The sequence below is a fragment of the Triturus cristatus genome, chromosome 3_2 (assembly GCF_964204655.1).
Source record: "Triturus cristatus chromosome 3_2, aTriCri1.1, whole genome shotgun sequence".
Lineage (NCBI taxonomy): Eukaryota > Metazoa > Chordata > Amphibia > Caudata > Salamandridae > Triturus > Triturus cristatus.
In genome coordinates, this window is record NC_140584.1 from 989,844,061 (window position 1) to 989,860,804 (window position 16,744).

Sequence of the window (16,744 nt, forward strand, 5' to 3'; positions counted from 1 at the left end):
GCGAATACCTCTCTCTCTGAGGATAGAAACGATAGTCCTCATAATTTTGGTGAAACACCAAGGGGCGGAGGAGAGACCGAAGGGAAGAGCTTGGAATTGATATAGGAGATCCTTCCAGCTGAATTGTAGAAAACACTGGTGTTCTCGTGCCATAGGGATGGTGAAGTAAGCATCTTTGAGATCTAGTTTCACTAACCAATCTCCTTCTAGAAGAAGATCCCTTAGGAGGTGAATGCCCTCCATTTTGAAGTGTCTGTAAATTAAGTATTTGTTCACTTCTCGAAGGTTTATTACTGGTCTCCAACCTTTGTCTTTCTTTTGAACTAAGAAAAGGGTACTGATAAAGGTCTTTGAGGACCAGGGCACCTGTATAATAGCTCCCTTCGTGAGCATTGAAGAGATTTCCTCTTGGACAATTTTTTCGTGATCGAGCGAAAGAGTTAGGGGTTTTGGGGGATGAGATTGGAAGGGAGTCTCGATAAAGTCTATTTTGAAACCCTGGACAGTTTGAAGAACCCAGGGGTCTTGAGTTAGTGATGCCCAAACATGATAGAAGTGTTTCAGTCTGCCCCCAACTTGGGAAGAAGAGGAAGGATGAAGAGGAAGGGGAAGACTTACTTGAAGGGCTGGAGGAGTTTGGATTTCCTCGGGACCTGAAGCCTCTGTTGCGTGGTCCTCTTGCTCGATGAGGGAAAAACTGCTGATTTGAGGGGTAGAAGCCTCTACCGGAACCTCTGTAGGACGAGAAGGGCCGCTGGATACCACGGCCGGAAGAACGGCCCCTTCTTCCAGCCTGACCAAAAAGGTTTGTGTAAAAAACACGTCTCATATTGGATTGGGCCCTGTCAAGGGCGGTAAAAGTAGAAACATATTTTCCAATCGATTTGATGACGTCTTCACCAAAGAGAAGGCCTTTGGGATTGTCTGATGGTTCCTTAACGGCCAAGTCACTAAGCTTGGGGTTGATTTTCGAAAGAATAGTTCTCCTCCTTTCGGTGTTCAAGCTCGAATTGGCATTACCCAGAAAGACAATAGCCCTTTGACTCCATCCGCGGATGAGGTTAATGTCAAGAGGCGTTCTGGAAATGTGAGATTCCTCAGCCAGGTCGAGGATTCTGGTGAGTGGGCCTAGGACATCCAAAAGGCGGTCCTGGCAGCCCTTAAGTGCTCTCTCCAGACCTCTTCTAGGGTCTTTGCCTAGCTTGAATAGGAATTTGATCAAGTCCGGATCAAGGTTGGGGGTTTGCGAGACCTTTTCGTGAATAGTAGGTCTTGGGCACTCTGATCTGAGTGTGTTCCTTGTCTCCCTTTCCAAAGAATTCCTTAACCATCTTTTAATAAACTTTGAGACATGTTCCTGAGGGAACCATTTAGAACTGTTAGGATGGGAAAGAGTTAGGGGAGAGAACATTTCTTCCCCCAGAGGATTCAAAATAATACTGTCAGAGGAGGAGGGGGATTCACCCTCACCAGGAAAGTTAAAATCTATGTCTTGGTTTGGGTCGTTTAAGTCTAAGACAAACTCGTCAAGGGGATTATCCAAAAATTCTTCCTCTGAGTCAGAGTTTGTATCTGCGACATCCTTAGTAGCATAGCGGCTTGAGTCGCCGAGCGTATTAGTCAAAGTTGTGTCGCTATGGACACCGGTCAGATTCGTGCCGCGAGGGGCAACCTTTCCATTCGAGGCGCGAGGGCCTCCCAACGTAAATGAGGTACTAGGACCTCCCATATCAATTGAGGTGCCACGACCTCTCATAGGTAAGGGATGTTCGCAGTTTTTGGTTTTTTTACTTTTTTTGCCCTCGGTTACAGTGTCGGAGGAGCGAGCATCTAGATCAGAGGGAAAAGGTCTTTTGGTAGACATCACCTCTTTTAAGGTTGAGAGCATGCAGGAACGCATTTCCTTTTGCAAGAATTCCTTAAAGTTATCATTATAATGGAGGGGAGAGCTGGCTGTAGCATCGTCAGAGTCAAGGTCTGACATTGTGTGGGGGATAGGAAGATAAAATAATTCAATATGTATTTAATAAGGAAATCTAATATCATGTATATCTCCCCTTTTCTCTTTTTTTTTTTTTTTTAAAGGTTTAATTATATATATATATTTTTTTTTTTTGGTTAGATTAGGATGAATATGAAATTCAAAATTTTCACCTCTTCAAAATTATAAGGATATTATAAATAATATTGAATTTAAATGGTAAGGATATGTATATATATTTTACAGGTTGATAGGGGCAGATTTAAGTAAAACGACTTTAAGATTAAACTCAAGGAGTAAAATTGTTCGTTAAAAGAAGCAATCTCCGGCAGCAGCTGACCCGAGTGGAGTAACTGACCCGTTCCCTCGAGGTCAGCTGCAACCGAGGAAGCGTCAAATTAAAGGAAAGAGCCCTGGGGGAAGACATTGAAGCGTGCGCCGTTGCCAAGGTGCATTCCTTGAATGATCATAACGCGCTCGCACGGACCGGGTGAGCGCGACGAACCGGTGCAAGGGGCGGTGAAAGGGATACGGGTAAGGTTGTGGAATTGTTCTGGAATTAAAGAAGGTTATCCGTCGAGTTACGACATTATATGAGTAAAGGGGAAAATAGAAATTCGCGCGCGCGAGTTAATTAAGATCGACAACCTTAATAGGAAGTCGGTGTAAAGGGTGAAGAGGGGGGGGGGAGAAGGCATAGACACAAAAAGTATAGAAATACGGGGGATGTAGATTAAAGGCTAAAACAAAGTATAAGTTATGGCAGGCATAAAAAACGGAAGTAAGTCAAGGAGAGCAGAAGAATGTTGAGAAAAAACCATAGATATCGGGCTTTCTCGTTGTTAAGGTTAAATATCAAGAAAAAGCCATCTTAAGTCAATAAGTAAGGAGATAATAAAATATGCTACTTATCTGCCTGTGAGCCGCATTTAAAAGAGGCAGTCTGTTTGTGCCTCATGCCACTTGTATCCTACTCTCTACATTCTAGAACTTTTCTTGTTTATGATGTAGTGCGGCTGTCTGTGTGACTGCATTAAAGGATTAATGCATAATGTAGCCTCTAATTAATAATGACGGTTGAAACAAGCCAAAGTATGAAATAGTGACCTTGAAATACAATGTAACTTGATGCAACATCATGCTACTGAAGCTCTGTGTATTAACTTGAGTAGATGGGGATTTCCTATCCCCTGCAATCATTCCTATAGAACAGTCTGAAGGCCACATTAAAATCTTTTAAGTTAGATCACCTTGTTGAAATTGGTCGGCTTTTTTAATACATGATAATTTTTGTTCATTTTCGCCATCAGATAATGCAACTGTTAGACCTCCAGTTGTGCACAGATGTTTAAATGAAGAAATAAAATATTTCTGGGAAGCTGGACGGATTGAGAGCATGAACTTGGGTGAGTAATATCTTTTAACAGTAGTTCTGTGGATGTCATTGATGATCAATAAAGTTCCCTCAATGTTAACTATCTTCTCTGTGAGAACTTCTGACCAGTGAGAAGGAGAAGGACTATAAGATGACATCTTGTTGCCTTTATCTTTTAACTGTTCTCTGTTTTCACATTCACACAGGAAGGGCTTCTTACATATATTGTATAATAAGAACAATAGAAAATCTAAGTTGTATAAAATTGTAATCTTTTGCAAGAGAGTTGTTTGTTGTATCTATTTTCTATTCTCAGTGAATTCAAAGAGCCAGTAATGTCTTTGATCTAGGATTTGACCTCTCCAATGTTTGCTTTATCTGGGTCATTCATTTTGGTGCCATAGAAGCTCAATTAGGCGTGACGTTTTGTAATATCGATTTGTAAACCACAGTGGTAGAAAGTGTAATGGCATGCATACTCAATGAAGGCTAACGATTACTAGCTCACCTAGAAAGTGAATGCATTAAATGTATGTATTCAATCATTTGTACAGTGGTATATGAGGTTAACTACATGACTTCTTCAGCGCTGAATGAGTCACATAATGGCAGCTTTGACTAACATCAAGCCAGGAAAATGGGGAACAGAGAGAGAAAAAATTAAGATAAGAGAGACTAAGCAAAAAAAGGGTGCTGTTAATGGGAAGACCTTTGAAAATGGGCCGAGAGAGTTAGCAGGCAAACCTATACTTGAAATGTAGAGTTGTTTAAGCCTTTCAGTTTGAGGTACAGAGTTACTCTTGCCTATTGATCTTTTTTTAATAATCAGTCCATTGTGGTTGTCATTGCTGATATGTGTGGTTATTCGAAGGCTGGTAAATTGGCTACACATAAATATTTATATCCGATGTACCCTTCCATATCACATGATATCTAAACCCACTAGTCACATTCTGTAAAATAGTATGTCGTGGAAAGACAGTCAGTGTATTTATGTTATGTTAAAAGGTTTATTAAGCACATTATTTACCAAAGGCCATTTGATCCTTTTGCGCAGTCAGTTCACTGTAGAATGCCAAGTTGGATAAGACAGTTTGGAAACAGATTCCTTAAAGGCTCTTCAAGAAGACAAATTGTTGTCAGTGAGTGTTATATGGTTGCAAAACAGCCCTCCCTAGTGCCACGATTTGAACTTGTTGGCCTTTGTTTGAGACTGGTTCTCAGCTGTGGTGTAAAGAGGGTGAATTATGTACCTGAGGGCCAGATTCAGATATCGGCAGATGGTTGCTTAGTCACAACAAGGACGGATATCCTGTCTGCCGAAATATAAATCCCATAATATCTTGTGGGATTTAGAATTCGCCAGACGGGATATCCATCCCTGTTTTGACGAAGTAGCCAGTCCGTTGATATCTACATTAGGTCCAGAGTTGGAACACCACACAGACCCTGGAGCCCTACACATTGTAGTTCCCCATCTTAACTCCAAGATGGCGTATCATCATGAGTTGGTGTGTAGCAGAAAGACATAAGCCTTGCGATGGGTATATTTACTTATCACAGTGCCTCTACCCACCTTGAACTCTCTTGCCTGTGCACCAGTATGATTTAATACTAAAACCTTAAACTGAAATGAGAAAAATAAAGAATCAATTTTGCATTCTAAAACAAATGGGAACGTTACTTCTGTGTCAGTGTTGTAAACATTCTGATTGAGCAGCATGTAACTATTAACACCATATACAGTGTGTGCATTACAGTCTTGATAGAAACTGCACATGTAAACTCATGTGGCCTAAAAACTGCAGCCTAATTATAAACCAATATAGTCAATGTAGTTATTTTTACAACAGGCACTCCGCGGGCCTTAGAGAGTATGGTTAATGAAAATACTCCTGCCGATACCAGCCGAAAGGACCCTGGATTCAGTACCTGCTCAGTGTTTTAGCTGGATGTGTAAATGGTTTGATTGATAACAATATTAATAAAAACGGTCGCTTAGATAGCACTTTATCATCCAGGTCTTTAATTATTGTTGGTGTTACCATTATTCAATTCAAAATTACTCATTTAATGAGCCTCAGAAAGATAAAAGGTTGAGTAGTACGAGCAAGATTTAAATCTGTGACCTTCAGATTACATTAGTCTACTGAGAAATCTGTGTATTTAGGTGCCATTGCAACTGACCTAGATGTTTCTTCACCATAGTCATTCGACATTGACATTGTTGTTCAGCATAGGTATCCATGCTAGTTTTCCAGAATAATCAAGGACTAAATAAATGAGCTCCATATAAATTCATTGTATCCTGAAACATTGGCGTGAATTCTGCCAACAAAGGCTTACCTTGGACACCCCTGTTTTATAGCATTTGATACCTGGTGGGAAGTATTTGTTTTTTCTTTACCATTTCATTCTAGTTTTCTTTTGCTATCCTTTACATCTTATTTATCTGATTGAGGACTCATCAGCACTATATCTTGTGCACATAAATCAGTAGTAACTTTGTTCTCAAGATTTTGCTGATTTCCTCAATCACTTGTGACGTATTTCTTGTTCTAAATCCTTTAAATTTGGTTGTTTAACCGTTAACTATATTTATATTCAATGAAAATCGTTTTATATCAAATGGTTACTGCTTACCCCTGGCTCCAAAATGTAGTCTAACTTACCTGAATCTGTCCCTTGGAAATCACTCCTGCTGATCTTTTGTAAACTTCACTATGACTGGAACAAACCACTCCCATTTTGCATTTTAGAAGCTGTAACTCGCTTACCCCAACCCCACTGGTGCCAGGGTCTTTCTGCTGCCCTTTCATTGGTTAGTGTGTGTATTCGGCATGCCTTACCTTTCATTTTTATTTTCATGGTGCACAATGATATTTGTTCATATGTAAATATTTTATGTTCAAGAAAAAGAACTTGCAAAGATCCACTTGTAAGTCACTTTGTCATAAACAATGAACTACGATTTCTCGATGTGTTCCTGGCCTCCCAGTTCCCAAACTGTGTGACTTCACACATCTGTTAGGTGAAACTTCCCACAAATATGTGTTCTGAACACTATTTGCAAAAATAATTGCTTTTAGACACATTGGTGAGCACATGGATTAAAGTGGACAGCTCGTATGGAGCAGTTTTTGTCCCGTTTTCACTTTTTCCTCCCCTGCTAGTACTGCACTTCATGTCTGGATTTGTTGTATACACTAAACAGATTTGAATTCTTTCAATAATAGTAGGTTCAGTGATATTTATAAGGTGATTGTTTCAATATTGCTACTTTCTTATCTTTTCTAAGGACTGAACAGACCAATCAATTCTACTAAACAGCAGGAAGCAAATGATTGGGAAAGAAAACTCACTTGGGATTTTGGGAGAAGCACGAGTCTGAAACCAAAGAGTCATCAGAAGATGTGCCCACTGGAAAATTCATATGCCTACACCGAATATAAAAGCAGCTTAAACCAGAAGTCAAACATTCCTGAATATAATGATAACAAAAAATGTCAGAATCCATATACAGTGAGCGAATGTGGGACGGGTCTCAACAAATCATCTAAGATGGAGTGCAATCAAGGAATAAACACTGCATTACAAATGTGCATCTGTAGCCAGTGTGGGAAGTGTTCTAACCAGCCAACTAGCATGATTTCAGATCAGCTAATAAGCAACCATCAGCAACCAAATTTATGCAGTGACTGCATGAAGGTTGTCCGCTTCTCGTCAAATATGAACAAAGATCAAGAGAGGCCGTATAATTGTAGTGATTGTGGGAAAAGTTTCAAAACATCGCAAACATTGATAAGACATCGGCGAATTCATACTGGAGAGAGACCATACATATGTATTCAGTGTGGGAAGAGTTTTAGACGTCCACAAACATTAATGACACATCAGTTACTTCATACTGGCGATAAACCATACACATGCAGTACATGTGGGAGAAACTTCAGACAGATTCCACACCTTATGAAACATCAGCGAACACACATGAGAGAGAAGGAGCTCGAATAGTGAGAGACAATCCTGAAATGGAGGACAACTAAATAATTTGAACTCTGTTCTCATGTCTGAGTAGAATGCCTTCATCCAGTGAGACGTCTTGTAAAGGATACTTTCCAGAGTGGGGAAAAAAGGATGCTGTGCAACCATCTATGCATGGGTTGGAACAAGGTGCATGCAGAAGAAGCACAATGTGGATTATTTTTTTCTCAAGAAACTTTTTTATTGCCATTTATGAAAAATACAACAACAAACATTTAATGTTGGGAGACACGTTGCATCTCAAATGTGTCTCATGAATTTCTGTTGAGAATCTACTACTGGTTACAGCATTAGTCATATCACAGGATGTCACGTTTCAATTTCAATTTGCTCCCTGTAACAACAATATCAACATATCTAACTCCCATTAAAAGCCTCACTTTTACTTCCCATCCTTCCCTCCCCCACACCTCCTTAATTCCAAGATAAACCCCCAGAAAGTACAAGAGAGTAAAGGAGGAGATAAGAAAAGAAAATAAATACAGTGTACTCAGGAGTGGTATCTATTACGACGTTATTGATGGGGTTTACCCATAGTGATGTGTCACCTCAAATCTGGAATAGGTGTAATGCACGGGTCTTAGTGGGGCAAGCGATAAGCGGGAGACCGTAAACTAGTGGGCCCCAGACATATTCAAAATTCTTAAACTCATTCAGGAAGATGGAGCTCATTCCCTCCATTGTGATGGCATGCCAGAGTTTTGCGTGCCATTGTGTTAGAGAGGGAGACTCTTTTCTTCCATATCCCTGCAAGTTTCAGCTTAGCTGCTCCCAGGCTTAGCCAAATTACTGCTTGATCTGATCATGCCTGGTGACATAAGGAGTCATGCAGAAGGACATATTCCTGGGTGAGCGGTAGAGGGTAGCCGAGCATATCTTAGAGCTGGGCCAGAATCTCAGCCCAGAAAGGCCGAATCGTAGGGCAGTCCCAACATATATGCTGGGAGTCCCCTCATAGCCCGCATCCCCGCCAGCAGAGCTCTGATGTACTGGGGAAATGTTTATGTATCTTCGAGGGATAAAGGTACCAGTCATAAAGCAATTTATAGTGGGCAGTTCTCATATCCATATGGCGGATGTGTCGTACTATATCTTTCCATAGCACCTTCCACTAACTATCTCGTATTTCGTGCCCACGTGTTTATTCCAAAAAGGACATGTAGCGTGGCCAACGGAAGGGTAGAGTATATAGTAGAAGCAAATGAGATTGTCTCTGCTCCCCTTGCCCCTTTCAAGAATTGTTCAATTTGTGTCAGATCTCTTGTGGTCGCTTCTCTTTCCTTTGGTTGTGGGGCCCAGTGTGGCAATTGTAGGTAATGATAGTGTTCATTATCTGTTACGCCAAACTCTCTTTTGCAATCTTCAGAGGTGAGGAATTCCCAGTTATGGAAGAGCTGTGAGAGAATCTGACAAACCGCCCCCCGCCTTACCTCAACTGGCTCTTGCTGGTGAGCTGGGGGAAAGGCATGGTTAAAATATATCTGGGTATAAGGAGAGGTGAACGTGGTCCACTCCGCTGCCCTAACCACTTCATCCCAAACTTTTGAAGTTGTTCATGTTGGGGTGCTGAGATAGGTGTTGTATGGTCAGTCCTCCTTTGGTTTCCATAAAAGATCACATATGATCCTGCCCGCTATCGCCCGAGTCATAAGTAGCCAGTGTTTGTCCGATTCCCTCTGTGACCATTCAGTTATGACCCGTACTTGAGAGGTTTTGTGGTAACACAGGAAAGTCCACCCTCGTCCTTTGGCCATCTAAGAAGTTTATAGGGTAACAGGGATTTGTTTTTTTGCCATACGAATCTCGTTAAGAGGGATAGCAGGGAGTTAACGTATTCCCTCTCTATAGGGTTTGGTAGACTTTGAAAGATGTGCAAAAACTTAGGTAATACTAACATTTTAATTGATTGAACCCTGCCCATCTAAGATGGATATAAAGGTGCCCAGTGCTTCAGATCCCCTTGCAGTTCCTGTAATTGAGGGGGGAAGTTGGCCGAGAATAAATTAGATATTTGGGGTGTTAAGTTGATTCCTAAATAGGTGAGCTCTTTTTGGGCCCATTTGAAGGGGGTGAGGGGCCTTAAGTGTTCCACTTCTCCCCGTTTCAGGGTCAAATTCAGAATGAAAGATTTGGTCAGGTTATTGTGAAAGACTGTGATAGGTTCAATTAGTTTGAGTTCTTTCTGCAGTGAGTTCGGAGGGTTTGAAAGATTCATTAAAATATCATCGGCAAAGAGGGATATCTAATGCTCTGTCCGCTCTAATAAAATGCCTTTGATGGCTTGGTTAGCTCTAATCTTTGCCGCCAGTAGTTCTATGCTCAATGCAAATAAAAGAGGGGGGTAGAGGAATTCCTGTCTCGATCCCCCTTTAAAGGCTGAAAATGTCAGAGCCCACCCCATTAACCATTACTCTAGAGGATGGCGCCAAATAATTTGCAGAGATCATTTTAATGAAGGAATTGCACAAAAAAATTGATTGAAGGTACTAAATAAAAAGGGCTAATCCACGCGATTGAACGCTTTCTCGGCATCCAAACACAGTAGGACTGCCGGGACCTTTCTCTTATTGACCTTCTCAATAAGGTAGATTACACTTAGCATGTTGTCATGCATTTGGCGTTCCTTAATAAAGCCTGATTGATCAGGGCGGATGAGCTCGGGTAGTAAGCTCTCTAATCGTGTTGCTATAATTCCAGAGTAAAGTTTGTCGCCTAGATTTAGTAGCGCAATGGTGCAGTAGGACCTGCAATGTCGAGGCTCTTTGCCTGGTTTTAGTAGTACCGAAATCACCGCTTTACCCATGGTTGGTGTAACCTTCCCTGATGTTGCTATGTGGCTGAAAAGAATAGTCAGGTGGGGGACCAATTCCTGGATGTACATTTTATATAAGTGTGCAGTGCGGCCATCTGGCCCTGGAGTTTTATGTAGTTTTAGAGAGGTAATTTCCATTTTAACTTCTTCTATGATGGAGTCTCCCAAAATGCCATTTTGTGTCTGGTTCACTCGTGGTAACTGTACCTCTTGTAGGTATTCCTGTTGAACCCTCGGATCGGATATTTCTGCTGTGTACAGATTTGCATAGAATTTCCCCATGGCCTTAGCCTTCTCCTGTTCCGCAGACACACACTCCCCTGAGGGTAGCTGCAACTCTCCTATATATTCTCTCTCCCTCTGTATCATGAGTTGCCTGGCCAAGTATGTTCCTGTTTTGTTGCCCTATGAATATGTGTTGTGTTTGAGTCTAAGAAGTGTCCGCTCCGCCCTGTTATTGTATATAGTGTTTAGTTTCCCTCGCAAGGCCGTCACTTTCCTTTGGAGGACTAGTGTAGGTGTCAGTTGTGGGCCTTCTCTGCAGCACTTAATACCTCCTCAAAGGTTAGATGTTCCTTTGTCTTTTGTTTAATTAGGGCCAAGTTGAGTGCCATATACTGGCCTCCAATTATTGCCTTAAAGGCATCCCAATTATTTGAGGGCGTTGTGTCCTGGGCCTTATTATCCTGAAAGAAATCTCTGATAGATCTACGCAGTTCATCTAGCGAGGGGTGATCTCTAAGTAATGCTTGAGGGAAGAACCACTGTTTCCCTTTCTGCGTGGGTTAGTGCCAATCGAGGGAGAGGAGAACTGGTGCGTGATCTAACATGGTAATCGGTTGTATTTCGGTACGCCTAATATGCTGAAACAAAGCTTGGCTTAAGAATATATGGTCCAACGTGGAGTATGTGCAGTGTACGTGGGAAAAGAACGTATAGACTTTATCTTGAGGGTGTTGTGTTATCCATACATCTATCAAACCTAGATCGTGGCAGCCCTGCTTAATGCCTTTGGCGAATGTACCTGTTTGCTTCCTATGCGGGTGTGTGCTGTCCGAATGCCATGTAAGGTTAAAATAAGGATGAAATCTCCCTCCACAAAGCCCCCTATGAGGGTTAACAAGTTGCTAAAGTGTGATTCATGATTTGTGTTGGGAGCATAGGTGGCTATCACTGTACACAATCGTCCCTGTAGGTCCCCCTTCATCATTACGGTTCTACCCTCTTTATCTTCTTTTTTAATCTTTAGGTTGAAATTTTGTAGTGGAGTGGAATAATAGTGCCACCCCATTGTGTTTCGTCCATGCCTACAATTTGTATATCGGGGTGAATGACTTGTGTTTCAACCTATGGTCATCTGATAGTTTTAGATGCGTTTCCTGTAAGGCCACTAAATCATAGTACTGGTCATTGAGATATTTCCAAAGTTTGTGCCGCTTATTCGGGTAGTTAAGACCCCTTATGTCATATCCACTGTTGTAAGGGACCCTCCCTCCTTATAAGTTCTTGTGGCCGTGTGGGACTGCCCTGTTGAGCCAAACCCCTCCTCTACAGCCCCTCCCCTTCCCCTATGCCCTTTTCTCCTGCCTGCTGCCGATTGAGTGTTGAGAAACCCCCTTGTGTTGCATTATAAAGCCCCTGAGTACCTGTTAACCGAGAAACAAAATAAAGGAAAAAAAAAAAAATAACAAAACAGGTACATCAGGTCCCTGTGTTAGGCTTAGCGAGTCGACCTCCTTGTCCATGGTGGGCGAATCGGGCCAGTGACGTTGCAACTCTTCATAGAGTCCAAGCTTAATGTAAGAGTTCGTGACTTGATTGTCTATGGTATTGGATTGTCTCTTGTTGAGTTCGTAGGTTAACCAGCGCTGGGCTAGTGGAATGGGCCTTGGTGCTGCCCGTTGGGACCTTGCCTTCTCCTGATACTGTCCCTGTCTGATAGGCTCCGTTCAATGCCTCTTTTGCTTAGGGGATCGTTGAGAGAGCCATGGGCCAGGTCCCGCTGGACTCGTCTGTGAAGTGGTGGTTTCTGTTCCGGGATTCAAAGGATATCCAGAACGGATAAGTCAATCTATAGCTGATATAGTCAGACCTAAGTTTATCCGTAACGGAGCGGAATTGCTGACGACGAGCCAGCGTGGCCTGGGGCACATCTTGGATCAATGAACAAGAGGCTCCCTGAAAGGACACTGTCTCCTTTTTCAATACCGCTTGTAACATTGCCTCTTTAGTTTTAAATGAGTGCATTTTGGCGAGAACGTCTCTTGGCCGCTGTTTCTCCCCTGGTGCCGCTCTCCCCACTCTATGAATCCTGTCGATTTTAATGTCTGTTGTGGGGGTGTTTAGTAGTTCCGCAAATAGTCCCTTCACAAAGGCTTCCAAGTCAGGTCCCTCCGCTCCTTCTTCCAAGTGCCGAATCCTTATGTTTTTCCTACGTGACCTATTGTCCAAGTCTTCCCTTTTGAGTATAGTCTCCTGTAGTTGTGCCTGAAGGGAAGCCGTAGTTTCCTTATTGCATTCAGCTGTTTGTTCCAATTACACTGTTTTGGTTTCCAAGTACATTACCTTGCTTTCTGCCAAGTCTACGCCATTCTGGAGGGCCAATAGTTTCTCTGAGAGATCTGCTTTCAGTGCAGCCATAGAGGAGGCCATATCAGCCTTTAGTTCTTCCTGTAACTCCTTTTTGAAATCATTCAGGGAGGATAAAAGAATCTCTTGATTGAGGGCCATTGGGTCGGCGTCTGCTTTGCTGTGGGAGTTTTCGTCTGCTTCTGCTGGGGCAAAGTAGTTGGAGACCCTGTTACCTTGCTGTTTTTTTGGAGGCATAATTGAGGCAGGAGTTTTGGACTGTGTGTGGTCTGGTGTAGGGCATCCCACTCAAGTGGAGTCACGTCTTGGCTCTCCCAGCTTTCTATGTGCGTTGTCCAACAGCCTCTCTCTGTATATTGGGTCACCTGGGTGATAGCTTATCTCATCTTTCTTCGTTCTCTGACTCTCCCTTATGAGCTGGGTCAGATAAGTTTGAACAGAGTATAGTTCTTCTTGTCAAGGCCCCAGGCTGCCCTGTGAGCTCCTTATCTCTGTGCTCTCATGTGCTTCTCACAGTTTCAGTTGGTCACAATCTCAGGGTCAGGAGAGGGCCTACTTTATCATTACTGCTCAGATACCGCTGCTTGCTGGGCCTCTCACTTGGGTCTACCCCTCCTTCAGTGGTGGAACCTTCCAGGTCCAGAAAAACTTCTGCCTTACGTTTTTTTAACTCTCATTCCCGAGAGAGCCTTATTTCTTATTAATTCTTGTGTTAGTCGGGTGCCTTATTAAGTTCAGGCAGCCCACTGCAACAGTCCTCTGTGAACCGGGCTGTCCCCCCCCCCCCCCGGCATCAGTGCTGGGGGGTAGAGTGCCCCATCCACGCCACTGCTCCCGACCCTGCCCGCGGCTCTTATTCCCTCCCCTGGGGTCCTCAGTTTGCGTCGATGTGTGCTCGTCCCCGTCTCTCGCTGACACTTGCTGCTCCTTATGTGGGCTCAGAAGCAGAGTAGAGTTGCCGCGATGTGGTGTCGGTGGTGCTCGTGTTAATGATTATGGTGCGGCGATGCCCCTCAAGACCCTCGGTGTCTGCTCTCCGCTGCCATTGCTTCCCTCACTCCCCGACCGGCAGTGTGCTCACCTCGCCACACCAGCCACGCCGAACCTCGGCCCTCGCTTATCCTGCTGCATTGGAGGCTCGCGTCTCCCGATACTACCGAATTTGCTTTCTTCTGAAATCGAGGGTATACGTGCTTCTGTTGTGGCCCTTTTGAATCCAGTTCTCAGGTAATTTCTTACATATTTTAAAATTACTTGCGACTGAGCCGAGAGGATTACGTCTGCTCCGCCATCTTAGCTGGCCACGCCCCCACATGGTTGATTGATACAATAATGTCTACAAAAAAAAAAACTTACGCTGGCGAAATAGTTCAAGGTTCAATGTATATTATTATTTTTCTGACCTGCAGTGCTTGTGACCTGGAGTGTGTTTCTGAATTTGTCACCCACACCTAATGGTTTGTCCAACAATAGAACTGCTTCCAAAGAGATCTGTCTCACTCAGAAATACCACAGAACTCTCGCTCGTAGATAAGTTGTCAGACACCGTCTAATACAAGGATAATTTTCTTCAGCTACTAAGGCTGCAGGGATTTTTGGCTCTTATCTACCCTTGATACAATCTCTGTTTCACAGAGCTGGCCCTAGGGAGCAGATGCTGGGCATCAACATCAACTGCAGGTTTCATATTGCATTGTATTTTGTATCTCAGTGGAGCAGGGGTCTCCAACCTTTTCTGTAGTGAGAGCTACTTCTGATCAGTGAAAACCACCGTTAGCTACTGAAGGTCACCCCTAAGCCCAGCTACATTGATTTTAAGTCTAATGTCCACAGAGGGAGATACTATAGTTTGAACAAAATACTTTGAACAAGAGGCACTATACCAGGTCTACCATGTGCGTCAGTGAGGGTGTGATCTTTGGGGATGTATGAACATGTGAGCTTATAAATAGGATATATTTGTAAAGGTGACTGAGAGCCTGTGTCATAGATACTTGCAGCACAGGACATGCCTTTCGACAATATGTGGCACCGTTACACATATAACATAAACATACAATAATTCTTTTTAAATGGGAGAAATTTAAAGTGCAGAAAGATTTTCTGCATTCATTTTATGGAACATTTGCCTGCACTTTAAATTTCTACATTTAAAAAAATGGCTGTATTTTTCAGTTATACTCGGGCCACTGGAATTATTCGACGGGAGAGGGCAAAATTATGCGACAAGAAGATGCAAATTATGCAGCATGATGCACAATTTGTTTGATAGTTTTACTATCTGAGCATAGTACCAGTTTAACTCGCAAACATACCAGTTTAACTCGCAAACATACCAATAAGCAATAGAAAATTTGACCAGTCAAACTTTGCAAATGGCATTCCATTGCGCTGGAACACGCGTTACTCAAATTTTAGTAACTTTTGAACCATTGGAGCTAGAAACATTTTATTTTGTTAAAATCTGTAGATTATGCAGAAGGTGACAGATTATATGGCAAATGCGGCAGGTCTTTTATTATGCGAAAAACATGCGGACCCACAATTGCATAATTCCATTGGCCCTGGTTATACTAATGGCACAGTGGCTAATGGCCACAGGGAGCAAGAAGCCTGCTATTTGTAAATATGACCCTTTGAAATGTGAGAAAATTAAAATGAAGAGTTTAAGTTAAGCATGAAGGTAACTTTTAATTTAAAATGTTCTTCCATTTAAAAGCTCAAAAACATGATTTTGTTCTCAGCTCCAATATTGAATTGAAAAAGACTTGTATTGAGTTAAATACCTCCGTGCTTCTGTTCACCTCTGTCCCGCAGCAGGGCTCATAAATATGACTGAGCACTGCTCATTATCAGGCCTTGCTATCTAAAGTTTGATGATAATATAAAGTTAACACAGCCTTCCATTAAATTTAAAGGGAAAATATGACTTTGTGCTTATTTTAAAATGAATTCAAGGCTGTTAGCTACTCTGATGGTGTCTGCGAGCTACTGGTAGTTTACGATCGACTGGTTGGGGACACCTGCAGTAGAGCCTTCTGGATGTAGTCAGCTCTTTACCACAAACCTCTTCTCTTGCCAGTATCAATTTATTAAACTGTATATTCCACTCCAGCGGCAGCCAATGCAAGTGAGTGAGTCTTGAAGAAATAGGTCTTTTGGTCTCCAGTTGGCATATTGTCTGATATTATCTGTACTTGTGTGAGTGTGGCAGAAAAGTTGACTGGGAAAATGATAGACTATTGCCGTAATTTATCTGAAATAGAGAATGGAAGCTTTGATTACTGGTGGGGGGACATTCAAGAATAGCATAAGATTTATTTTTTTGCCCTCAGCTTTTGTTGACTTTTGATATTTGCCTCTGTAGTAAGAGCTCTTGGTCACACTGAAACCCCAGAGTTTTGACTTAGTGTGGTATCTTGAGTGATAGATCAAAGGTTGTGACTATTTAAAAGATGGTGTTGATGTTTGAGCCCAAAAACATCATTTCTGTCTTGGCACCTATTGGGCTTAAAGTGCATTTCTCTCATTCTGGCATCACTTAGGCAATAATTGACTGATACCCCCATCCTAGTCCATCTATCTGCACTGCCTGCAGCATATCATCAGTTTACACCTAGAAAGATGATACCTCTATAAAATCACAGACTGTGTTTTGCAAGCATACATTAAAGAATAATTTTGAGCTTTGTCCTAAATAGTACATAAAAGTGAGAAATAAACATTATATAGGAAAATGAAGAGCACCTTGGGGATGCAAGGAAAATATGACTATTGAAATTACTAAACTTATACTGCCAGAGCTTAATTTGCAGAAAAATAAGTGCCAAAGCCTTTTGGGGAGTTTGGGGGTTCCAACATCCTATAGTGCACAACTGATAAATGGTGTCCAGGGAGCCTTTGGTGAAGACATATTCACCATTGATGGTCCTGGTCTATCCTA

General features: G+C 42.3%; 1 protein-coding gene across 2 annotated transcripts in view; it reads left to right on the forward strand.

Annotated features, from left to right (window-relative positions):
- Positions 1 to 9,279, forward strand: part of LOC146858945 (zinc finger protein 135-like) — a 161,632-nt gene extending 152,353 nt beyond the window's left edge. For both annotated transcript variants that reach the window (XM_085649596.1, XM_085649597.1), the window contains 2 exons: positions 3,292 to 3,387; positions 6,655 to 9,279. In XM_085649596.1, the coding sequence (XP_085505722.1) occupies positions 3,292 to 3,387; positions 6,655 to 7,370 (812 nt within the window). In that variant the 3' untranslated portion in view covers positions 7,371 to 9,279. The remainder of the gene's footprint in view (positions 1 to 3,291; positions 3,388 to 6,654) is intronic.
- The last annotated feature ends 7,465 nt before the right edge of the window (positions 9,280 to 16,744 follow it).